The sequence below is a fragment of the Marmota monax genome, unplaced genomic scaffold (genome assembly GCF_021218885.2).
Source record: "Marmota monax isolate L192 unplaced genomic scaffold, Marmota_monax_Labrador192_F-V1.1 WCK01_AAM20220418_F8-fsc00009, whole genome shotgun sequence".
Lineage (NCBI taxonomy): Eukaryota > Metazoa > Chordata > Mammalia > Rodentia > Sciuridae > Marmota > Marmota monax.
In genome coordinates, this window is record NW_026694710.1 from 28,777,472 (window position 1) to 28,794,297 (window position 16,826).

Here is a 16,826-nt window from a genome sequence, read left to right on the forward strand (position 1 = left end):
TGAGTGGATCTCAGAGTCTCCCTGACAGTGATGCCTGTTCGGCCTCCAACCACACTCAACCTTAGTTCCCAGGACCAGCTCCCAGGACCGCCTCACGGCATTTTTCTGTGTCCATAATTTCTTCTCCATATTCCACTGCAAATTCCCAAGTCAGGCTTTATTGATTCATTACACTCTGGAATCAGATTTCTGTTTTCTTCAGTGTGTTAGTTTCTCCACTCAGATTCTCCCAGATACAGCCTGGCATGGTGGTGCACACCTGCAATCCCAGCCACTCCGGAGGCTGAGGCAGGAGGATCACAGATTCAATGCCAGTAGGACTGTGGACAGTAAAGACTGGGATCATGAAGTTTCTGAGGAGGAGGACTCCATTGGAGTACGACTATAGGCCATTTGTGTTATGTTCTGGCAAAGCAGTTCTCTACTTTTGCCCTGAGACTTTCTGTGAGGCTCAATTTAAAGGTGATGGACTGATTAATCTGGCAGAGGAAATATCAAGGGAGCGCAGCATTCAGGCAGTGGAACGAACATTGCTGGTGGTTTTTAGCCAAGTATACTGTGATAATCAGAAGCAGAAAGCAGAGAGCAAAGATTTTAAAAACTTCAAGTTTGGCTAGACAGTGGGAGTAAAATTGGGACTAAGAAAATCGTGGTTGTTAAAAGAGATTCCAACCACTAAAGAAACGCTAAATACTCTACATAGGTTAAGTGATAGGAAGTGGGGCTGGGGTTGGAGCTCAGCGGTAGTGCACCCGCCTACCATATGTGAAGCCCTGGGTTGGATCTTCGGCACCACCTAAAAATGAATAAATAAAATGAAGATATTGCGTCCAACTACAACTAAAAAATAAATACTTAAAAAAAGAAATAAGAAGAAGGATGGTTTGAGTGCCACTCAGGAATTGGTAAGACCATGCCCATCTTAGGCTCATGGTCATAAAAGTAAAAACTCCTTTGAGAAGAGACCACTGGGGCACTCTGCTTGCACAGGGGGCTTAAGATGTTGTTTCACCGTGTTCAGCTGCCCAGGCACTCAGAGGCCACTGCACTCAGGGTCCCAGGAGGCTCAGCTACTGCTTGATATGGCAGCAGGCGCTGGTTTCAGTGATATGGTCCTGATTCTGGAGGACTATAGGATGCTGGATCAGGGGGTCATGGAGGCTTCCACCGAGATTTTTCAAAGCAAGGCCTAGGAGGCTAGGCAGAGTGCAGCAGGGTCAGAGTCCCTGGGGCTGCCCTGAGAGGGTGATGTGTGGAGACGTGGAAAAGAAGCCAGTGCTGCAGTGCAGACCCCCACGGTTCAGAGACCCCCATACCATGGACTGTCTGCCAAGGAAAGCTGCAGGAATCAAGCAGAGACAAGCCCAGAGAGAAGCTTGTGGCGGTAACCAACAAGGTCATTGGGGTGGAGCGACACGAGTCCTTTGGAGAGAACATCATTGTATGATTCAGATGTGGTGTCCCCAGAAAGCTCACACGTGAGACCAGGCAGGGTTTGAAGGAGAAAGGATAGGGTTATAGGCTTTCCTAATCAGTGAGTTAATCCCTGAGCAGGTAGGGTGTGGCTGGTGGAATGCCAATAGGACCGTGGGGCATGGCTGTGGGGTGTGTGTTTTGTGTCTGGTGAGTAGAGTCTCTCTGCTTCCCAGCCCTCATGTGAGCTGCTTCCCTCTGCCAGTCTTCTGCCATGGTGCTCTGCCTCACCGTGAGCACTGAGGAATGCAGCCGGCCTTCTGTGGACGAAGAACTTCCAAACTGTGAGCCCTCAAATAAACTATTCCTTCTCTACAATTGTTCGGGTCAGATATTTTAGTCAGAGCGGCAAAAAAAAGCTTATTAAACCAATCACAATGCCGTATGCCCCAGATGCTGCACCCAGAGCTACAGGACTTATTTGCCCAGCCAGATTTTGGTCTTGCTTTGTTCCTATCTCTTCATTATGTATACCTCTGTGTCTTCCTTTAGGGATGGAAATGCTCATTCTTTGCCATTATATATTGGGTATATGTAACTTCTTTTGATCTTTACGAGAGAAAATAGCTAAGAATTTGCCCTGAGTCTCAGGTAAGATTTTGGATTTGGACTTTTAGGCAGTGCTGGAACTTTTAAGACTGTGGCGGCTGTTGGAAATGGACTAATTGTATTTTGCATTGTGAGATGGTCATGAGCTGTTGGGGGCCAGGTTGGAATGTATAGTTTAGACAGGGTGTGTCCCCCAGAAGCTCATGTGTGAGACGATGAAGAGTTGTCACAGGTGAATTATTAGATGAGGAGAGCTATCTGTGGGCTGATCCACTGATATGGTAGACGGGTGGTCTCTAGGGCGTTGTCCCTGGTAAGTGGAGCTCTCCCTGCTCCCTGACTGCCATGTCCTGAGCGGCTTTCTCTACCAGGTCCCCCGTGCCAGGACATTCTGTCTCACCTTGGACCAGAGTTCTGGAGTTGGCTAACTATGGACTGAGACCTCTGAAACCAGGAGCTGAAATAAACTTTCCCTCCTCTAATATAGAAAGAAGGACCCATTGGTAAGTTGTCTATGAGAAAGACACTCCATTCAAAGTCACAGATAGGTCTAAAGACAAACTATACCCCAGATGTATCAAGCGACAGATCCAGAAGAGAACTGGAGTAGCTATTGTTTATGTCAGGCAAAATAAGTTTTAAGATGGAAATTTACTAGGGATAAAGAGTCCATTTATTTTTTCTTATTCTTTTTAAAATATGTTTTAGGTTGTAGGTGGATACAATATCTATTTCATTTTTATGTGGTGCTGAGGATCGAACCCAGTGCCTCACAGGTGCTAGGTGAGCGCTCTGCCTTTGAGCCACAACCCTAGCCCAAGGAGGCCGTTTCATGATGACAAAAAAGGATCTAAATGTATTAGGATAGAATAATCATTGTATACACACCAAAAAAAGAGAGTTCTAAAATATGAGACAAAACTGACAGAATTTTAAAAATCACTGATTCAACAGTTATGATTTGGGTATTTCACTAGCCTATTCCCAATACCTGATAAAACAACTGGACGAGTAAGCAGTGAGATAAAAGACTCAACACCATCAACCACTGACTCCTGGGCAAGCAGCAGCAGAGTACATGTTCTTTTTGAGTGAAAGTAGGATGTTCTAGAATAAATCATGTATCAGAACCTAAGACAACTTCTAGTTATTTCAAATGATTTTGATCATGCAGTGTGTACCCTGACTGCAGAGAATTAAGATGCAAATCAACAAAATAATCTGAGATTAAAACATATATTTCAAAATTAAACAGTTCAACTCAAACTACTCCATGGATCAAAGAAAAAAATCACAAGGGACATTAGAAAGTATCTTGAACTGAATGAAAATACAGCATATTTCACGTCATTATGGTTTGGACCTGGAACATCCCTCAGGAGCTCCTGGGCTGAAGGTTGGCCCCTGAAGCTGCAGCATCCAGAGGTGGGCTCTTGTGAAGGGACTGGACCCCGAGGCTCCGACCTCCACAGTGAGTCAATCCATGGATGGCTTCCTAGTACGACGTTGTTGTGGGAGGTGGTGGAGGCTGTGGGGGGGGGGGGTGGAGGCTGCAGGAGGCGCGCACGGTGGGAGGAAGGGTTCCCAGGGTCTAGCTTGTCTAGCCCCTCCCCATCCCGGCTTTGGGTTTGCCATGGGGTGAGCATCGTTCCTGAAGTTTCTCCCTGGAACCGGCTGACCATGGACTGAAACCTCTGAACCCACAGTCAAAATAAATCTTTCCTCCTAGATTGTTTTTCTCTGGTATTTGTCCCAGGGACAGAAAGCTGACTCCCCTGGAGATGATGCAGGGAAAGCCCAGAGGGAGGCTCATAGCTTTAAACACTTGAATTAGAAGGAACACCTGCACTCGATCACCCAGCCTCATGCCCAGGACAGTGGAGTAGAAGTCCATGAAGCAGCAAACAGGAACATAGAAATGGCCCGTGGAGCCCGAAGCTGGTTCTTCAAAAAGAGACCAGATTATCAAAACTGACTCAAGAAGAAGTCGTAAAACTGGACAGGGAAAAATCCTGTTTCTTAATGGTTTCATGGGTAAAATCTATCAAGCATTTAAGGAAGAAATAATACCAGTCCTACATGACTCTTCAAACACTTTGCAGTTCATTTTATACGGTCGGCAATACTCGGTACCAAAGGCAACACAAGAGGGAAAAAATTTGAGCCAAAGTTCCTCACAAAGATACAGAACTATTTTGTCAAATCTAACAACATATAAATGGGTAATTATTATACCATTCCCAAGTGGAGATTATCCCAGGTTTTCAAGGTTTATTTAACATCTGAACATAGATTAACACATATTAGCAAAATTTAAAAATGAATAACATTTTCAATTGGGTAAAATTCTATAATTACTTATGGTAGAAACTCTCAACCAATATTTAATAAAGGGGAACATCCTCAACCTGATAAAAGGACATCTTTAGAAAACCTACAACCAACATCAAAATTAATATTGAAGCCCATGCCTGTAATCCCAGCTGCTTGGGAGTCTGAGGCAGAAGGATGGCAAGTTTGAGGCCAGCCTGGACAACATAGCCAGATCCCATCTCAAAACAGTTCTTTTAAAAATGATGTTAAAGATGGACTGTTTTTCCTCCAAGATCAGGAATGAATCAAGGACTGGTCCAGAGGTTCCAGCGAGTACAGTGAGGCAAAGAAAGAAATGGCAAGCGTGCGCACGGGCTGTGCCTGCAGCCCCGGGCCCAGGCTGAACAGGCTGCAAGTTCAAGGCCAGCCTGAAGCAGGGAGGAGGGAGGGAGTCATGGAGGTAAAGACAGGTGGCTGTTGACAACGTATTATAAACAGGACATGAGGAGGACTCTCTGTGGGCACTGTTAGAATTCGTGGAGGTGGTTAGGTCGCAGGCTTCAAGGTCAACATACAAAAGTCAACTCTATTCACAGGAAGCAATCTGAATCATAGTTCTGAGGACTTCCTTCCTGTTATGGTTTGGATGTGAGGTGTCTCCCAAAAGCTCACGTTTGAGACAATGCAAGAAGGTTTGGAGGAGAAATGATTGGGTTCTAGATTTAACCTAATCAATGAATTAATCCCTGATGGGATTAGCTGGGTGGTGGCTGGAGGCAGGTGGGGTGTGCCTGGAGGAGGTGGGCATTGGGGTATGGCTATAGAGTATGAAGTATCTCTGTCTGCTTTCTGATCACCATGTGAACTGCTTCCCTCTGCCACACTCTTCCACCATGATGTTCTGCTTTCTATGGACTGAGCCCTCTGAAACCGTGAGTCTTCAAGTAAACTTTTCCTCCCCATACACTGGTGCTGGTTGGGTCCCTTAGTCACAGCAATGAAAAAGCTGACTAAAACCCTTCTGGACTACGTTCTGTTGAGCAATGATGTCTGCTTCTCATGAACACCACGTGATCTTGATTATTTTTGTTTTACAGTAAGTTTTGAAATCAGATGGTGTAAGTCTTTCTAACTCTGTTATTACCTTATCAAAGTAATTTTTGGCTATTCTAAGTCCTTTGCATTTCCATATAATTTTTAGGATTCTTTTTTCAAATTGTACAAAGCCTGCCGATATTTTGATAGGAATTTTATTCAGTCTGTCCATCGGTTTGGGGACAATTGCCATCTTAAAGAATTTTGAGTAATTCAGTCTGTAGACATGCTGTATCTGTCTCTCCATCTACTTTATTTTATCTCAAGAACCTTTTTGTAGTTTTCAGTGTACAGTGTCTTATACTTTACTGATAAATTCATATCTAAGTGTTTCTTATTCTGGAGTTTTCTTCATTTAATTTTTAGATTGGTAGTAGTTTGCATGGTTATTGTGCTAGTTTTTGTCGTTGTGACAGAAAACTTGACAAAATCAACTTAGAGGAGGAAAGGGGTTCCTTGGCTCCTGGTTTCACAGACAGCTGAGTCCTGTGTTCTTGGGCCTATGGTGAAGCAAAACATCACGTGGGGAGCACGTGGTAGAGCAGAGCTGGTCAGTTATGGCAGCAGGAGGCAGAGAGAGAGGGGCAGAAGGGTCCAGGATGAGATACCCCAGGGACCTGCCTCCTCCAACCTTCCTTCCCCCAGTCTCCGCCGCCTCTCGTAACACCATCAGTGGGTTCATCCACCTGAGGTCAGAGTCCCCGAGATCCCCACCTCTGACTGCTGCCTTCAACATGTGAGCCTTTCAGGGACACTGCAGATCCAAACCACACAGTCAGCCTCACCCATGCTTCAGATTTCAGCTTCTTTGTACCCTTGCATCCAAGGAGGCCCTGGTAGGTTGCGGCAGTGAGAATCCTGGTTCCTCGTGTCTTGTTTTGGTGGTACTGGGGATTGAACCCGTTGGTCTTGCACATATTAAGTGAGTGCTCCATCCCTGAGCTACATACTCAGCCCTTTCTTTAAATTTGATCTTGAGACAGGGCCTTGGTGGGTTGCCAAGGTTGGCCTTGAACTTGTGATCCTTCTGCCTCAGCCTCCCAAGCCACTGGGATGACAGGTGTGCACTTCTTTGTGTGCTCTGGTCTTGTTTTTTGATCCGTTCTTTTAATCTGTGCCCTCTGATTAAGTGGTTGGGACTACTATTTAATGTAACTATTAACATGGTTTGACCCATGCCTGTGGTCTTGCAAGGTGTGTTATGTAAGACAGATTTTATTTGGGTATCCTTACTGCCCTTATTTGTATCAGATATTTTTAGAGTACCATTTTGTTATGAACTCAATAATATTCCCCCAAAATTAATATTTTAAAGCTCTAACCCTCAATGTGGCTATCTTTGGAGATTGGACCTATAGGAGATTATTAAGATAAAATGAGGTCATAAAAGTTGACCCCTAATTAAGTAGGATCAATGTCTGTATAAGAAAAGACACTTTTTCAGGGCTGGGATTGTGGCTCAGCGGTAGAGCGCTCACCTCGCACATGTAAGACCCTGGGTTCCATCCTCAGCACCACATTAAAAAAAATAAACAAGTGAAATAAAGGTGTTGTGTCCAACTATAACTAAAAAATAATATTAAAAAAAGAAAAGACACTTTTCAATGGGATAAGAAATCTTTTCAACCATCAGTGCTGGGAAACTGGATATCATTATGTGCAGAATAATGAATAAGCTAAGTTTGACCCTTACCTAGCATTATACAAGAAATTAACTCAAAATGGGCCAAACACCCCAACCATAAAACTCTTAGAAGAAAACAGGACAAAAGCTTCATGACACTTAGACTTGGCAATGACCTCTTGGATGTGGCATCAAAGGCACAGATGACAAAAGAGCAAGTAGGCAGATGGGACCTCGTGGAAATCTAAAACTTTTGTGCAACAGAATTCACTATTAATAGAGTCAAAAAAGCAACCCTCAGGGCTGGGATTGTGGCTCAGTGATGGAGCATTTGCCTGGCATGTGTGAGGCACTGGGTTCTATTCTCAGCACCGCATATGAATAAATAAAATAAAGGTCCAACAACAACTAAAAATAGATTTTTTTAAAAAAAGCAACCCACAAAATGGGAGAAAATATTTGTACATCATAGTTAGTAAGAGATTAAGACCCAGAATATATAAAGGACAACAGCAACAAAAGTGTTCAAAAGTGAGCAAAGGACTTAGTGGGCTAAGAAGAAATACAGACAGCCAGTAGCACATAAGGTGCCCATCGCTGACTCGTAGGGAATGCAAACCAAATCGTAGTGAGAGAGACCTTCCGCCTCCTGGACTGCTGTTTCAGAAACACGTGTATCAAGTGCTGGTGAAGGTGTGGAGAGAAGCCGGGCACTTGTCCACGCTGGGGGGAAGATGAGGTGATGCCACAGAATGGGACTCCACGCAGTTGTGGTGGCTGCGTCCACTCCTGTGCCTGGGTCTTGCTGAGATGCCGTCCACTCAGGTTTCCAGCACAGTATGCATAGCCTAATGCCTGGAAGCAGCCTGTGGTCTGCCAACAGAAGATGGATGAATAGACTTGGCATTGCATTGGGTGGAGTACCACCCAGCCTTAAGAGGAAGCCAGTTCTGACGCATGCTCCTGTGTGGATGGACTCCAAGGGCACTGTGCCGAGTACAGGAGCAGTCACAGGACAGACTGCACAGAGCGGTGGGCCCGAGGGGCTCAGCAGAATGAGAGAGTCAGTGCCTTATGGGGATGGAGTTTCAGCTTTGCAAGAGGAAGAGTCCTGGAGACAGTGGTGGAGATGCTGCACCAGGGAGTGAAGGGCTTCAGGCCCTGGATGGTGCACTGAAGTGCTCACCAGACAGCTCACTCTGTTTACAAGCACTCAAGGGGCTAAGGCGGTGCTGGTGTGGCTCAGTGAAGTGCTTGCCGAGCCTGTCTGCAGCACATCTGCCACTTCTGAGGTTCCCCTGCCGTCCTCCAGATTTGACTGAAGCACTTTTTCATTTCACATGAGGCCCTGAAGTTGACCCCCAGCTCAGAAAAACAAAACCTCACCTGAGAGCAGAGAAGGCTGTGAACCAGACGGTTTTAGCCACCTGAAACCAAATCATCCAGCACCTTCATCTTGGACTTCTTAGTCTCTAGAACTGTGAAAACCAAATCATGGTTGTTGAAGCACCCAGGCTTGGTGTTCTGTCATGCCGCCCAGGCAGACAAGTGCACATTTTAATTCCTCCTCTGCTCTTTTAACTGTGGATTGTATTACTTTCTTGGTGATTTTCCCAGGGATTGTATCATGCATCTTAAATTTACCACAGTATGTGCAAGGTCAGTGCTGGGCTAACTCAGGTGGGGCAGCGGGGTGCTCCAGCGCAGCATTGCCCGCTTCCTCTTCCCTCCTCCCTAAGACATGTATGTGCATGTGTATGTGTGATTTATGTGTTCCAAGCTTCACAGGGCAGTGCTGCAATTATTCTCTAATTAAACAAACTTACATTCCTTAAAACTTTGGAAACACGTGCAAATACACACACACATGTATGTGTGCGCATGTGCACACACGCGTGCACGTGCACACACATGCATGCCTCACATCTGCAGCACATCTGCCACTTCTGAGGTTCTACCTTGCGTCCTGCAGATTTGGCTGAAGCACTTTTTCATTTCTCATAGGTAAGATTGGCTAGCATTAGGTCTTTCAGTTTCTGTTCATCTTGGAATAGCTTCCATTTGTTTCCACCTTGAGGATGCTTTCACTGAGTGGACCAAGTGGCAGCTGTGTGAGGTGCTTTGTGAGCATCACCTCCACTTCTGTTCCTTCTGAAGAGGGGCCAGCCACCACTCAGTTGCACTCCTGTGCATGATGACTTGCTTTCCTCTTACTGCTTTAACGTTTGTGGGTGCTCTTGGTTTTGTTTATCGTCATTTAATTTGGTCTTTTGCTGACTGTAACTCTGTCGTGATTTTTTTGAAATAGTGTTCTTTTTCAAGATTGCTCTGGCTATTCTGAGTTCTTTGCACTTCCTTGTGAGTTTTAGGATCAGCCTATTTGTTTCTGCTAAGAAGGGGTGGGTGTCTGGGTGAGAGATTTATGGACTCTGAACACGAACTTTATGAGTATTGCCATCCTAAGATATTAGGTCTTCCGGTCCATGAACATTGGCTGACTTCCCCTTTTGGGGTCCTTTAATTTTAGCTATGTTTCGTAGTTTTCAGTGAAGAAAACTGACATTTATTTGGTAAGAATTATTCCTAAGTATTTCTTTTTTTGTTGTTGTTGAGGGACACAATACTTTTATTTTATTTATTTTTATATGGTGCTGAGGATCGAACCCAGTGCCTCACACATGGTAAGCAAGTGCTCTACCATTGAGCTGCAACCCCAACCCTATTTTATTCTTTTTAAAACTATTGTAAATGGAATTGTTTTCTCAGTTTCATTTTTCAGATTTTCATTGCTGGTGTGTGGAAGTACAACTGACTTTTGTAGATTTATCTTGTGTGCTACAAATTTGCTGAGCTCATTTGTTATCTAGGGACATTCTGTGGACTCCCTAGGATTTCCTATATACTATGTCATGTTATTCACAAGCAGAAATTGCTTTATTTCTTCCTTTTTAACCCGAATAATTTTTTTTCTTGCCTAAATACTCAGCAACAACCTCCAGTACAATGTTAAATAAAAGTGGCAAGAGCAAGTCCAGGCATAGGGGTACGCCTGTGACCCCAGCTCCTCGGAGCTGCGGCAGGAGGGTCACAAGTGCAAGGCCAGCCTGGGCAACTGAGTGAGGACCCACCTCCTACTAAACAAACACACAAAACAGTGGAAAGAGAAACAGTTCTTGCCTGTCCTGTTGCTGGCCTTAGGAGAGAAACTTCCCATTTTCAGCATTGAAGTATGACATTGGGTTTCTTGGAGATGCCTGTGCAAGGGTGGTCCTTGATCTCCCAGATGTTTTCTCTGCGCCTGTTGAGATGAGCGTGAGGGCCATGCACTTGCTCGGCACTGAGCCACGGACGTGGACCTGCCATGGTCCTGTGTCCTCCTGGTTTCCCCTGCCTTAGAAGTTAGGGGCCAGGAGGGGCTTGTCTGAGACTTGCTTCAGCAGCTGTGTCCCTAAGGCTGCACCCTGATGAGATGTGGGGATGGAGGCCCAGTTCACACCTGCTGGCCCTGCCCACTACTGTGGCGTGGGGAGTGTCTCCTCTGATCTTCACAGTTTCCCAGGCTGGCCTTGCCCTCCTCAGCTAAGGCCATGTCCTACAGAAGTGCTTCCTCCTGCCTTGAGCCCACGGCCTCTGGCACCCTGCCCAGGACTGCTGTCCTCTCCACAGCCCCCCTGCTCACCCAAAACTGTAGGAGGTTTTCAAGAATAACTGCTTTTCCATCTGTCATCTGCCTTTAGTTGAACCCCAAATGCAGTTGAACCCCAAATTGATTGCTTTACAGTTTTTTTCCAGTTTCACACTTGGTTTTCTAGATAGTTGCTGGTTCCTACTGTAACACACCAGCAGCCCCACCCCAGCAAATGCCTAGCGAATGGATTGGCTAACTGGATGTGCACACTCTCCCGTCTCCAGATGACCACAGGCTGCCAGGCACGTCTGTCCAGTGTCCCATTGTGCTGCCAAGCCCTGAGCACTGGTCTGGGGATGCCGAGTGCAGCACTCGGTCCTGCCCAAGAAGGCAGAGGCTTGCTCTGGGAGCAGCAGCCAAACCTGCCTCTGGGAACACTAGTGCTTCTTGCTTCAGCTCCCCAACACACCTCTTCTAACTGCCCGCGACAGTGCTTCCCACACCTAACTTGAGGGTGTCTTGGGGAGGGTGGTTACCCTGATCTCCCAGCATGCCCCTCAGGCCTGGGAGGCTCACCCCATCCTGCTGCCCTGACCTTGCTGTGCCCTGGGTATGTGGTGACATGCCAGTCGCCAGCTTCCTCCACAGCTCCTGGCTGTGCCGTCTGTGCTGCTGTCCTCTGGGGTGTGTCTACAGGGCTATGCTGTGCCCTCCCCTGGCCTGGGGGCTGCTGTCTGTGAGACACACAGAGATGGGGCTGCTCCTCAGTCCAAAGGCCCCGGGACCCAGGGCGGTTGTCCACTTGGGCCTGTGTGGATGAGTTATCTCAGCAGGGTCCCCGATAGCCAGTGCAGCTGTGTGGCATGCAGTTACCTGCCATTGTTATTATGTGTGGTTGAGATGTACCTGGGATCTATTTTAATCATGGTAGTGAGACCAGCAGATCAAGGGGGGACAGCTGCCATGAGGGACAGTGGCTGTCAGATGGCTTTCTCTGTGGTTCCTTGGAGAGGGACCGAGTGGGGAAGACAGAACAGGCCGACCGCTGGGATTGGCAGGTTTGATGACTGAGCAGCTCCAGGGTGTGGGCTGCCCCTGGATGTCCGATAAATGGCCTGGAGTGGTCAGGGCTGGGGAATGTGGACAGGCTGGCTTCCACGAGAGGGGAGCTCACAGGCAAGCAGTTCCTGAGTCAGAGCAGGCTCTCCCAGGAGGGGCAGGCCCTGCGGACCAGCCAGGCCCTGCCACATGAGAATGGAAGGGTGGGTGCAGCCCACCAGGGTCCTGGCTTCCTGGTCCCTGGCTGTTCTGCAGGGTCTTCTGAGGGAGCGTCACCATGCTGTCTCAGGGTCCAGGGAACAGAGACAAAGCCGTCCCGGTGCAGAGCTGTCTCGTACCCCATGGGCCAGCATCCTCTGTCCACTCTGCAGCGCACAGGGCCACCATGCTCAGGGTGTCCCGAGGCTCAGGCGCCCCATGGAGGGAGAGTTGCCATGTTCCCCTCGCCCACTTCCAGGGGAGCGGAAGGCAGGCACGACTCCCTCGGGCTTACGAGCAGAGTCCCAGGCACAGAAGCTTCACTTGCTGCTTCTGTGGTCAGGAGGAACTCCGGCTGCTGCACACTCAGGGTGCGGGCGGGCAGGAAGGGGGTGTGTGGTGCTGCCTGTCATCAGCCTCGCAACAGCTGGAGAAGCCTGGCCTCCAGGGACCTGATGCATCCCGGCTCCCTGGCAAGGCACAAAGCCTGCCCACCCAGGAGGCAGCCTGCAGCACCGCCCTCCAGCACCTTGTGTCTTTCCCCCACAGGCAGCGTCTCCTACCCAGGCCCTCCACATCCCAGCCTGACACCCAGACAAGTGGGCATGGCAGCGGCTCTCAGGTAGCGTCCCGAGCACGGCTTGTGCATGATGTTTGGAGGGGAAATGGGAACAAAAGAAGGTCACTGGTGACCTGCTTGGGAGGAGAGGCTACTGCTAGAGTCAGCACTCTGCTCTTGGCTCCTGCTCGTGTGTGCTTCCAGCCAGGTAACCTGTCTGCACTGCTTGGTGGCTGGCGTGTTTGAAGCTGAGGTGTGACGGAGGCATTGGCCATTGCTGAGAACCCCACAAGAACCACCCAGTGGCCACACAGGGCTTCCTTGCGGGAGGGGGCTGGGGCACAGGTGTTCTCTGCAGAGGTCAGGAAGTGAATGCTCTGCTTCTCTGGAGCCTTCTCATCCCTGCCTTTCTGTGGAGAAACTGGCCACAGGTGGCATGGCAGTAAGTGGACAATGTTCCACAGGAATGTCCCACAGCCAGCCTGGGAGCTACCTAGGTCCCCTTGGCAGCTCGGCCCCTTGCCTGCGTAGAAATAGGCAAACCACATCAAGAGGAAAACCATCACGCTGGGAGAGGGGGCTGGTCCTACAGAGGGGGCAGTGTGTGGGACTAAAGGCCAGTGAAGTGCGCTCACGATTCGGCCGGGCCATGCTGGCCCAAGGCAGGTCCTTAGCGAGGAGGTTTAGGAGCTCTGTCTCAGTAGGCTTCATCTAGAGACAGGGGCAGGCCCAGGGCTCAGGTTGCTGACCCTGAGTAGACAGGACGCCCGCCATGCCCTGCTTCTTGACAGGTGGGTCTCCTGCTTGCCCCGCTCTCTCGGCACACGGATGTCTTCTGAGGGTGGGAAGGGTAGCCAGCCTCCAAAGGCACACACTGTCCTGCCAGCCCCAAGTGCCCCCTCACTGCCCACTGGCTTGCCCGCCTTGCAGAGAGCATGTGGCCTGGCCCATGCAGCTACTCCTGGGCGCTGTGCCCCCTCGGACCCTGAGGCTGTCCACGCCAGGCTGCCTGACAAGATGCAAAGCTTTGCCCACCCAGGAGGCAGCCCCGCAGCACTGTCTTTGGCACTCGCTGCCTGCTACTGTGTCCCCAGTGGGACTGTGTGGTGCTGTCACCACACCCTGGGACCCCGTGTTCTCTGTCTGTCCTCTGGACACAGAAGGGGAGCACAGTGGGCCCTGGCAGGAGAGAAGCTGGGGATTTAGGCTTCATGTGAATTGGGTATAGCAGGTGACCACGGAGGCCACTGCCTTAGAGGAGGAGGCCGTTGCTCACAGCTCCAAGGCAAGGGCACGCAGGGGTTCTCAAGGAGGGGGAAGGGACAGGGGCTGTGGTAGAGACCTGCACTGTGCCTTCTGGGAAAGGCTCAGGGCAAGCACATCGGAGTGGCCTGAGGTCTCTGGGACGAACATGTAGGCAGGATGCTGGACAGCGGTGGTTAGACAAGGCGGGTGATGGGCTGCCTGTGAAAGGCCTGCTGGCTCCGGAAAAGCCGCCCTGAGGAGCCGGGCTTGCAGGACCAGCGAGGGCCGGAGGTCAGCCCACAGCAGGGCAGGGCAGAGTGGAGCAGGAGGCCCAGTAACAGGCAGCACCAGCAGGCTGCAGGGCCTGCAGGCGGGGACCCATGGTTTGGGGTTCACCACCCTGGAGAGCGCAGACGAAGTGTGAGACGGATGAGCTTCCAGAGCCTTCTGCATGCTGAGGGTGAGCTGCCAACAGGACTGAGGCGGCAGGGACAGTGGGGGGACCCGTGGAGAGAAGGGGCCAGAATTGTCAGTAGGTCGGCCCGATAAGAATGTAGGCAGGAGGGGCTGGGGCCCAGGCTTCAAGTTGGTCTCAGAGAGAGAGCGGGTCCAGGGGGTAGTGGTCACAGGGTCCCAGAGGTCCTGGGCCCCCTGCTGTTCCTGCTCAGCTGCTTATTAGTAGTGACCTTAGGGAAAGCTATGGAGCATAGCTCTTGATTTTGGTCAGCATGGTACAGTGGAGGGTTGTGTAGGGGGCTGTCAGTGGCTCCAACAGCCTCCTCTCCAGATCCTCCTTGATCACCTGAGCCCAGAGAAGTCCTCCCCTGAGAGGCTGCCCAGTGGGCACCACATGTGCCACCACTGCCCCTCACCTGCAGTTCCTGGGTACTCAGGACATGCTGCGAATCACGGTGGCCTCTAAAGCCACATGCAGTCAGTGCTCAAACGATGGTGGCACTAGAGGCTTCAGGTGCTCATGACTACTTGTGACTGTGTTGCTAGGGTCCCACCAGTGCAGATGCCCTGCAAGGGAGCTTCGCCAGCTCCAGCGTCCTGGCGACCAGGCAGAGCGGCGCCAGGCGGCTCCCCCGTCGGCGGTGTTGCCCAGGCCCGGCCCCCCCGGCCGCCCATCAGCATCTCTGGCCTGCTGCAGAGACAGTGCCTAGGTAAGTGCTCAGCCGCCCGTGGTGCTTCTCAAGCTAAGTACGCACGTGACGAGGGCAGCGGGAACAGCGTCCTCCAGAAGTGCGTCTGTGCTTCTCCTTAGCACGTGGGAACCCAGTGGTGCCTGCTCCTCGCTCTGGTTTTAGACGATGCCCAGGCACACCCAGCGTCATGCCCAAGGCCTGAGGTCTGGCACTCCATCTGGACATTTGCATTCTTGTCTCCTTCAGCAGGGGGAATCGGGAAGGGAAGGAGTTTCAAAGGTAACATTCTGTTGCAACTCTCATGCTTCCTGCAGGGTCTGCTCCCTTCGGGGGATTGACACATGGACAGTGAGCACATCCCTGCCCTGTACCTGCCCAGCTCTTGCTCTTCAGCCGCCCCAGCACGTGCGCTCCACGGTGACTGTGCAGTTCTTTCTGGATGCGGTGATTAAGTAGCATAACTGAATAAAGCTCCACCTGATCGTCTGGCCTCCTATGTGACGTGTCTTGGCTTCACTCTTCCTGAGCCCAGGCTCCTACCTGAGTGTGGTGCGGAGGCACAGTGGGCACCCTTCGCCCATCGCGGCTCGCGTTCCACAGGGGAGAGCGGCCACTCTCGGCACCGCCAGCCCTGCAGCTCTGCTCTTGGCATGCTTGACCCCCTGTGCTGCTGTGGGACACGTACGGTCCCTGTCTGCAGAGGCGAGCCTTGTGCAGGCGAGGCCTGGGTGTGGGAGCCTCCAGGTCTGCCGTGCAGCTGCCTCACACATGGTGTTGCCCACCGAGGGCGAGAAAGGCCTGTGGCACCAACTCTGGTTCTCTGTTTTGCATTTACCTAAAAACTGCCAAGGACATGGGTTGGTCCCACAGCAGCTGTGGAGCGGGAAGGAGCAGTGCCTCTGCCATGGGCGAGGCGCAGGCGGGCTGCACACTGACTGTCCAGGGAACAGGGGCCACCTGCAGCCACCAGTGTCTCCCCTGGGCCTCGAGACTCTGTGACACCCGGGCTGCTGGGCAGGAAGGAGCCCTCTTGGTTGTGTCCTGTGCATGGCCCAAGGCTGGCCGTCCCCCTGGAGTGCACTTTGTCCTGAGGTCTTGGACAGTGTGTGTTGTAGGTGGGTTCAGAGACTTTAAGTGTCACAGAGTCCCTGATGATGGAGTTTTCTCTGTGCGTCTTATAAAATGAATATGATTATTTGAGTTGCCTCTTCCTCAAGCTCCTGGGCACGGGCACAGTGACGCAGAGTTGGCCTCAGACCTGAGGACTGGCGGGGGCCGTTCTGCAGGGGAGCAGAAGGGCTCTTGTGCTCTAGCTCAGTGCTTCTAGGGACTTCTTAAAAACCTCCCAGGAGGTCCGTACTCTGCCCTCTGGCCAGCAGGGTCCCTGTTGGGGCTGGTGGCTGACCATGTTCTCCAGTGACCTCTCCCACTGCCTTCCAGACATGAACTTGAATGCCCTGCTTTCAGCACTTCACACTTATCTTTTTGGTCATCTGTACAGTGGACGAGGCCAGCTGCTGAGGTCCAGCAGGCGTTGGTGGAGGCGGGATGCTTGTCAGGTTGGCCTTTCCACCCCTGCGTATCAGCACCAACTCCAGCACCTTTTCTTTTCCAGTAACTCATGGAAAGGGCCAAGGTAGTAAAACACCCAGATAGTTGCCCAGCCATGTGTGGGCACAGAGGGGCTTCTCGGCTGGGGCAGCAAAGGTGCATGGATGCCAAGCGCTGCCTGTGGGCACAGAGGGGACGTCTCAGCTAGGGCAGCAAAGGTATGTGGACGCCAAGGGCCAGCTATGGGCACAGAAGCAGCCTGTGTAGGGTCTGCCTGTCCCAGGCTGGAGGAGGCAGCACCTTTCCTGCTGCCCTGCAGTCCCAGCCATTGGTGCTTAGCCACCAAGCTCTGCTCCCAGGCACAATGGCCATCCTATGGTCACA

General features: G+C 50.7%; 1 protein-coding gene across 1 annotated transcript in view; it reads left to right on the forward strand.

The window, feature by feature from the left end:
* Rnf212 (ring finger protein 212) overlaps positions 1-15,381 on the forward strand; it is a 31,289-nt gene extending 15,908 nt beyond the window's left edge. Inside the window, exons 11-13 of the mRNA XM_046423428.2 lie at positions 12,489-12,561; positions 14,746-14,909; positions 15,206-15,381. Coding sequence (XP_046279384.1) covers positions 12,489-12,561; positions 14,746-14,909; positions 15,206-15,243 — 275 coding nt within the window. The 3' untranslated portion in view covers positions 15,244-15,381. The remainder of the gene's footprint in view (positions 1-12,488; positions 12,562-14,745; positions 14,910-15,205) is intronic.
* Positions 15,382-16,826: the final 1,445 nt, after the last annotated feature.